The sequence below is a fragment of the Leucoraja erinacea genome, unplaced genomic scaffold (assembly GCF_028641065.1).
Source record: "Leucoraja erinacea ecotype New England unplaced genomic scaffold, Leri_hhj_1 Leri_354S, whole genome shotgun sequence".
Lineage (NCBI taxonomy): Eukaryota > Metazoa > Chordata > Chondrichthyes > Rajiformes > Rajidae > Leucoraja > Leucoraja erinaceus.
Genome location: NW_026576255.1, coordinates 100001 through 109009, shown reverse-complemented (window position 1 = coordinate 109009; position 9009 = coordinate 100001). Strand labels below are relative to the sequence as shown.

General features: G+C 52.6%; 1 protein-coding gene across 1 annotated transcript in view; it reads left to right on the top strand.

The window, feature by feature from the left end:
• The first annotated feature begins 407 nt into the window (after positions 1-407).
• LOC129693581 (WD repeat-containing protein 26-like) overlaps positions 408-9009 on the top strand; it is a 93681-nt gene continuing 85079 nt past the window's right edge. Inside the window, exon 1 of the mRNA XM_055630380.1 lies at positions 408-748. Coding sequence (XP_055486355.1) covers positions 408-748 — 341 coding nt within the window. The remainder of the gene's footprint in view (positions 749-9009) is intronic.

Genomic DNA, 9009 nt, shown 5'->3' with positions numbered 1-9009 from the left:
GTGGGTGACGTCACCGGGGATGACACGGCGGGGTGGCGGCGTGACGGAGCGGGGTGACGTCACGCCGCGGGATGAGGTGACGTGATGCGCGGCGCGGCGCGGCGCGGCCAGTGACGCGAGCGCGTTGTTTTGATGACGCGCCGCGCAGACGCGGGGCCCACTCCGGCAGCTGCCGACCGCGGCCTTTCCTCGGCGCCGCCCAACGCACCACTCTGGCCTCGTCGTCGGACTCGGAGCCCGGTGGAGCCTCTCCGTCTCCGTCTCCGTCTCCGTCCCCGTCCCCGCTGCCGCCGCCTCCCCCCAGGAAGAAGCAGCGAGTGTCCGCCAGCGGGCCCGGGCCCGGGCCTCGCCGCCGCCGCCGCCGCCGCCACCGCCACAGTAGCGGCAGCAGCAGCACCGTCATCGCCATGCAGCAGCAGCAGGCGGCCCCGGCCTCGGCACCGGCCCCCGCTACAACCCCGGCCCCCGCCGCCTCCACACCCAGCACCAACGGCGCACAGACACAGACACAGACACAGGCACAGACCGCCGCCAACGGACAGCTGCCGCCGCCGCCTCCTCCACCTCCACCGCCACCTCCTCCTCACCCGGCCCTCGGCCTCCAGCCCGACGGCCCCGACCCCGGCACCGGCCCCGCCACCGGCACCGGCACCGGCACCGGCACCGGCCGCAAGAAGAAGCGCCTGACCCGGGCCGACGAGGACGTCATCCGCCTCATCGGGCAGCATCTGCGGGGCCTGGGATTCAAGTGGGTACCGGGGGGCAGCAGGGGGTGGGGGGGGGGGGACTGGCCTCTCTGTACGCGGCCCTGGCACCGTGACAGCCCGGGGACATCTGGGGGGAGGACAGGGTTGGGGGGGGGGGGGGGGGGGGGGGGGGGGGTGCTGGGCCTCTCTGTACGCGGCCCTGGCACCGTGACAGCCCGGGGACATCCGGGGGGAGACCCCGCCATGGGGTTGGGGGGAGGGAGGGGAGACAACTGGTGGACACTTGGGGTGTGGGGGAGAGGGTGTAAGGAGACAACTTGGGGAGGAGATACACTTACTGTGGGAAAGGGGGGGACCGAGACACTGGGTTGGGGGGGGAAACTAGGGTTCACAATTCCTCTTGTCAGGGAGATTGAGGTTATGGGATTCCCCCTCATCCTGAGAGAAATGGGGGGAGACACAGGGTGTGGGGGGGGAGACAACTGGGGTGTGGGGTGTGTGTGAGGGGGGGGGGGTAGTCAACTGGTGGAGTGGAGACAGTGGGGAGACGTGGGGTGAGGGGGACATGGGGGGAGACACAGGGTGTGGGGGGGGGGGGGGTGGGGGGGGGGGGGAGACAACAACCTGGGGTGTGAGGGGGGGGGTAGTCAACTGGTGGACACTTGGGGTGGGGAGGAGAGGGGGTAAGGAGACAACTTGGGGAGGAGATACACTTACTGTGGAAAGGGGGGGGGAATGAGACACTGGGTTGGGGGGCAAAACTGGGGTTCACAATTCCTCTTGTCAGGGTGTCAGATTGAGGTTATGGGATTCCTCCTCATCCTGAGAGAAATGGGGGGGGGGGGGGGGGGTTTGGGCCCCCCCCCCCCCCCCCCGGCAAGGTTGGGGGAGAGAGAGAAAACTGTGTCAGAGGTCAGGAACTTCCCCTCCTCCCCCAACCCTGTGGGGGGAGACCACCTTTCTTGAGGGGAGTGTGGGAGAGAATTGTGTTCTTCAAGGGAGGTTGTTGTGGGGAGACATCTCTGGAAAGGGGAAGGGGTAGAGAATGGGGGCTAAACCCCCCTCCCCCCCTCCCTGTCCTTTAAGGGGGTTGGGGCTCAGTAGGTCCCAACCAAGTGGGGAAGACCCCATCTCTTGAGAGGAGGGGGTGAGATTGGGGTTGCGAGACCCCCTATATTGAGGGAGGGGGAGAACGTGGCCACAGTGGCCCCACCTCCCATGGGAAGGGAATTGGGTCAAAATCTCCCCCCCAATTCTTGAAGTTTGGGATCAGGAACTCCCTCACAAGTTTAGTTTATGAGAAGGAACTGCAGATGCTGGTTTAAATTGAAGATAGACACAAAATGCGGGGAGTAACTCAGCGGGACAGGCAGCATTTCTGGAGAGAAGGAATGGGTGACGTTTCGGGTCGAGAGCTTTTGTTGTGTGTTGTTTTGTTTTGTTGTCAGCGGAAAGACAATACATGATTACAATCGAGCCATTTACAATGTATAGATACATGATAAGAGAATAACATTTAGTGCAAGGTAAAGCCAGCAAAGTCCGAACATGGATAGTCTGAGGGTCACCAAAGAGGTAGATAGTAGACAAGAATGCTGGAGATACTCAGCGGGTGAGGCAGCATCTATGGAGATATAGATGCTGCCTCACCCGCTGAGTTTCTCCAGCATTTTCGTCTACCTTCGATTTTTCCAGCATCTGCGGTTCTTTCTTAAACAAAGAGGTGGCTAGTATTTCCTTGGTGCAGTTGGATAGTAGTTCTCAGGAGGCCTTGATTGGGGGGGGTGGGGTGGGGTGGGGGGGGGGGGGGGATAAGATTATGAGAGGCACAGCTAGGGTAAATGCACAGAATGTTTTACCCAGAGTAGGAGAATTGAGCGCCAGGGGACATAGGTTTAAGCTGAGACGGAAAAGAATTAATAGGAATCCGAGGGGCAACTTTTTCCCAGAGGGTGGTGGGTGTATGGAATGAGCTGCTGGAGGAGGTTGGGATTATAACAAAACGACATTTGGACAGGTGCATGGACAGGGAAGGTGTAGAGAGATAGGGGTAAAGCACGGGCAGGTGGGACTAGTGCGGATGGGGCATGTTGGTGGGCATGGGCAAGTTGGGCCGAAGGGCCTGTTTCTGTGCTGAATGACTGTATGAGATAGTTGGACAGTGACGAGTCGGAGACTGTCGACTGTGGGCTGGCTGGTGGGGGTTATCCAGAAACTGCTGATTGGGAGAATAGATAGGCACAAAAAGCGGGCAGCATCTCCGAGGGAAAAGGAAATGGGTGACGTTTTGGGTCGAGAGGAACTGGAGAATAGTTATTTGTGGGCTGAATGGCGAGAGACAAGATGCTGGTTATCCTATTCCTGTGGGAGGGGTTCCCGTGTGAGGGAGGGGGGTGGAAGCTTCAGGGTTGTCATTGAGAGCCATAGAGCATGGAAACAGGCCCTTCGGCCCAACTTGCCCGCACTGGCCAACATGTCCCAACTACACTAGTCCCATCTGCCAGCATTTGGTCCGTATCCCTCCAAACCGGTCCCATCCATGTACCTGTCTAACTGCTCCTTAAACGTATAGATGGTCCCAGCCTCAACTACCTCCTCTGGCAGCTCATTCCATACACCCACCACCCTTTGTGTGAAAATGTTACCCCTCAGATTCCTATTAAATCTTTTCCCCTTCATCTTAAACCTATGTCCTCTGGTCCTCGATTCCCCCACTCTGGGCAAGAGACACTGTGCATCTAGGTATATATCCCTCCAAACTTCTCCTATCCATGTACCTGTCTTGTACGTGAGTGTGTTTGTATATACACACTGATCTTTATTTCCTCCCTCATTTATCATATTGTTTACAGTGTACTAGGTTTACATATTCTGTTGTGCTGCAGCAAGTAAGAATTTCATTGTTCTATCTGGGATATATAACAATACAACTCGGCGGGTTCTTTGGATACTTTCAAGAGAGAGCTAGATAGGGCTCTTAAAGATAGTGGAGTCAGGGGATATGGGGAGAAGGCAGGAACGGGGGTACTGATATTGGGTCAAAATCCCCCCCCCCCCCCCCCCCCCCCCCCCCCCCCCCCCCCCATTTCAGGATCCATGGTCACATTGATTGGCTGTGCTGGTTCAAAGGTCCGAATGGCCTACTCCTGCATCTATTGTCTATGTTTGTATGGATGCAAATGTGCCCTGTGATAACTGTTTGTATGGCAGGTGGCAATTTTGTGATTCATTTTGTATGGAGTTTAGCTTAGTTTGGTGTTCAGTTCAGTTTATTGTCACGTGTACCGAGGTACAGTGAAAAGCCTTTGTTGCGTGCTATCCAGTCAGCAGAAAGACAATACATGATTACAATCGAGCCATTTACAGTGTACAGATACATGATAAGGGAATAACATTTAGTGAAAGGTAAAGCCAGCAAAGTTCAATCAAAGATTGTCCGAGGGTCACCAAAGAGGTAGATTGTAGTTCAGCACTGCTCTCTGGTTGTGGTAGGATGGTTCAGTTGTCTGATAACAGCCGGGAAGAAACTGTCCTGAATTGGGAAGTGTGCGTTTTCACACTTCTGTACCTTTTGCCCAAAGGGAGGGGAGAAGAGGGAGTGGCTGGGGCGAGACAGGTCCTTGATGATGCTGCTGGCCTTGCCGAGGCAGCGTGAGGTGTAGATGGAGACAGTGGAAGGGAGGTTGGTTTGTGTGATGGTCTGGGCTGCGTCCACTATTTGCTGCGATTCCTTGCGGTCTTGGACGGAGCTGTTCCCAAACCGTGCTGTGATGCTTCCCCGATCAAATGCTTTCTACGTCGCATCTGTAGAAGTCGGTGAGAGTTGTTGGGGACATGCCGAACCTCCTACGCCTTCTAATGAAATAGAGGGGGGGAAATAAGTAAGTAAGTAAGTAAATAAGTTTATTGGCCAAGTATTCACATGCAAGGAATTTGCCTTGGTGCTCCGCCCACAAGTAACAACATGACACATACAGTGACAGTTACGAATGACTCAGAAAACACTAAACGTTAATAATAATAAAACATTCATGATAAAACACCATTGACCAAACAGGAACTATAATCCCTTTGTAACTGAAATGTGTCATTCCCAAAATGTCAAGGGTCAAGTGTGTAGGAAGGAACTGCAGATGCTAGTTTAAACCGTAGACACAAAATGTTGGAGTAACTCGGTGGGACAGGCAGCATCTCTGGAGAGAATGAATGGGTGACGTTTCAAGTCGAGACCCTTGTCGAGTGGGTTTAATTGTCATATGTAGCGGGACAATAACATTCTTACTCGCTGCCGATCTGCAAGCATAACAAATAAATATACAGGAACCCCTCACAATAGTGGACCACGTTATTACCGATGGTCCGTTATAACCGAGCGAGGGGGTGTGGGGATAAAGTTTTAAGCGTGTAGGAAGGAACTGCAGATGCTGGTTTACACTGAAAATAGACGCAAAATGCCGGAGTAACTCAGCGGGGAAGGCGGCATCTCTGGAGAGAAGTAATGGGTGGCGTTTCGTGTCGGATGCTGCATGTCCTGCTGAGTTAGTCCAGCATTTTGTGTCTTTCTTCGGGGTAAAGTTTAACCCGAGGATGGGAGTGAAGAAACATAGTGTTGTGGGGGGGGGTCAGATAAACAAGCGGATATTCACAGGCCAGGGAGCCACAGAGCCCCCCCGGCCCACACGCAGTGAGCCAGGGACGGGCCTGCTCCCTCTCTCCACTCCCACTGCCTGATGCAGGCTCGTTGGGTGACTGGCGGAAGTGGGGTGTCGGGGCAATGAGAGAAATCCATTATAGAGAGGTCTGTTACTGTACAATAAATTCTTGGTTATCTAGGTCAGTGATTCCCAACCTGGGGCCATTTAAATTTCAGGGGGGCCACAGAACATTTTGGGGATTTAGGGGGCCACAGGTTCAATGAAGGGGGGCCACAGAGCTAGTTCAACTTCAAGTGTGTTTATTGTCATGTGTCCCTGTATAGCACAATGAAATTCTTGCTTTGCTTCAGCACACAGAACATAGTAGGCATTGACTACAAAACAGATCAGTGTGTCCATATACCATAATATAAATATATACACACACATGAATAAATAAACTGATAAAGTGCAAATAACAGATAATGGGCTATTAATAATCAGAGTTTTGTCCGAGCCAGGTTTAATAGCCTGATGGCTGTGGGGAAGCAGCTATTCCTGAACCTGGTCGTTGCAGTCTTCAGGCTCCTGTACCTTCTACCTGAAGGTAGCAGGGAGATGAGTGTGTGGCCAGGATGGTGTGTGGGTCTTTGATGATACTGCCAGCCTTTTTGAGGCAGCGACTGCGATAGATCCCCTCGATGGAAGGAAGGTCAGAGCCGATGATGGACTGGGCAGTGTTTACTACTTTTTGTAGTCTTTTCCTCTCCAGGGCACCCTGTTGCTTCCTAAATTGCAGTTCTAATAAATTTAAATTAAATTAAAATAGTTGAAATATTTTTGATGTTTGCGGAATAGAATAAAAGAGAATATATGTGGAATTAATAGACACTGATATTTTTATGGAAGGTATTATAATATTGAAGTACTTTTTTTCCGCTAATATTGTCGGGGGGGGGGGGAGGGGGGGCACAGAAAAATTAAACGATCCCAAGGGTGCCATGAGCTAAAGAGGGTTGGGAACCACTGATCTAGGTAAACAATACCATAATGAAGAGATAAGGAACTGCAGATGTTGGTTTGCGAAAGAAGAGATAAAGTGCTGGAGTAGCTCAGCAGGTCTGGCAGCATCTCTGGAGAACATGGATAAGTAATGTTTCAGGTCTTCTTCTTCTTTGGGCGTGCACAGTTGTTGGACAACTTGCTTTATTTGATCTTCCGTTTGCACGTCGAGTTGATTGCATTAATCGATACAGGGCGGACCGCGTGTAGGTTGCAATCTTCCACCCCATGTTTCAGGTCGAGACCCATCTTCTGACCAAGGTTGAGTCCTGACCCGAAACCAGGTTCCTGGCACTTGAAGACATTCTCCTCCTCTTCCAGAAGGGTCCTGACCCAAAAACATCATTCTCCAGAGATGCTGCCTGTCCACTGAGTTACTCCAGAGCTCTGTGTCTTTCTGTGTAAACCAGCATCCGCACTTCCTTGTCTCTTCAGCGATGACAAGTATTTGTAGGTGACGTTCTGGGTCTAAAGTCTGAGGAAAGGTCCCAACCCGAAACATCACCTGTCCATATCACCTGTCCACATCGGTGAGACTAATCGGAGGCTGGGCGATCGTTTCGCCGAACACCTCCGTCCGGTCTGCAAGAACCTACCTGACCTCCCGGTGGCTCAGCACTTCAACTCCCCCTCCCATTCCCAATCCGACCTCTCTGTCCTGGGTCCCCTCCATGGCCAGAGTGAGCAACACCGGAAATTGGAGGAACAGCACCTCATATTCCGCTTGGGGAGTCTGCATCCTGCGGGCATGAACATTAAATTCTCCCAATTTTGTTAGCCCTTGTTGTCTCCTCCCCTTCCTCAGCCCTCGAGCTGTCTACTCCCATCCCCCAGCCCTCGGGCTCCTCCTCCTCCTTTTTCCTTCCTTCTCCCCGCCACCCCCTATCAGTCTGAAGAAGGGTTTTGGCCCGAAACGTTACCTATTTCCTTCGCTCCATAGATGCTGCTGCACCCGCTGAGTTTCTCCAGCATTTATGTGTACCATCACCTGTCCACGTTCTCCAGAGATGTCGCCTGATCCGCTGAGTTACGCCAGCACTTTGTGTCTTCTCAAGACCGTATTGATGCAAGTCAAAGCACACGATGCAACCTCAGTAGTTGAGGCTGGTGCTGAGCAGGGTCTTTCAACAGCCTGATGTCTGATGAAGCTGTTCTTGCACCTGGAGGGAATGGTTCACGGGCTCCTCAATCATCTTCTCGATGAGAGCAGTGAGATGAGTGTTTCCAGTGTGGAGTCACAATTACTATCAGAGGGCAGGGCAGGGTGGCACGGAGGCGCAGCGGTAGTGTTGCTGCCTTGCAGCGCCGGAGACCCGGGTTCGATCCCGTTTACGGGCGCTGTCTGTACGGAGTTTGTACGTTCTCCCCGTGACCTGCTAAGGTTTCTCTGAGATTTTCGGTTTCCTCCCACATTCCAAAGACGTACAGGTTTGTAGGTTAATTGGCTTGGTAAATGTAAAAATTGTCGTGTGTGTGTGTGTGTCTGTATCGCTGGTCGGCACGGGCCAAAGGGCCTGTTTCCGCGCTGTATCTCTAAACCAAACATAGTCAGAGAGACATAAACAGGCCCTTTGGCCCGACTCTTCCTTGCCGACCAATGTATGCCCATCTAAGCTAATCCCATATCCCTCGAAACCTTTGCTATCCATGGATGTGGAAAGGATGTTTCCAGTGGTGGGAGAGTAGAACTAGAGGGCACAGCCTCAGAACAAGAGGACGCACCTTCAGAATGGAGATGAGGAGGAATTTTGTTTGCCAGTGGATGGTGAATCTGTTGGATTCTTTGCCACAGACGGCTGTGGAGGCCAAGTCAGTGGATACGGGGGAAGGCAGGAGAATGGGGTTAGGAGGGAGAGATAGACCAACCACGATTGAATGGCGGAGTAGACTTGATGGGCCGAATGGCCTAATTCTCAATCACTTATGACCTTATGACGTACCTTCAGAATGGAGATGAGGAAGAATTTATTTTGCTTGAGGGTGGTGGATGTGTGGAACTGATTGCCACAGACAGTTGTGGGGGCCAAGATATTCGGTATGTTTGAAGTGGAGAATGAAAGGGCCTTGATTAGTACGGGCATCAAAAGTTACGGGGAGAAGGCAGGAGCCTAGAACCAGAGGGCACTGCCTCAGAATTAAATGACATACCGTGAAGAAGGAGATGAGCAGGAGTTTCTTTAGCCAGAGGGTGGTGAATCTGGCATTCATTGCCACTGATGAAATGCGGTGGAGGCCAAGACATTGGGTCTGTTTCAAGTGGAGATTGAAAGGCTCTTTAATATTGAGTGTGTCAAAATGTTTAAGAATAATGAGTAAGCCATTTAGAACGGAGACGAGGGAACACTTTTTCTCACAGAGAGTGGTGAGTCTGTGGAATTCTCTGCCTCAGAGGGCGGTGGAGGCAGGTTCTCTGGATGCTTTCAAGAGAGAGCTAGATAGGGCTCTTAAGAATAGCGGAGTCAGGGGATATGGGGAGAAGGCAGGAACGGGGTACTGATTGGGGATGATCAGCCATGATCACATTGAATGGCGGTGCTGGCTCGAAGGGCCGAATGGCCTACTCCTGCACCTATTGTCTATTGTTATGGGGAGAAGGCTGGAGAATG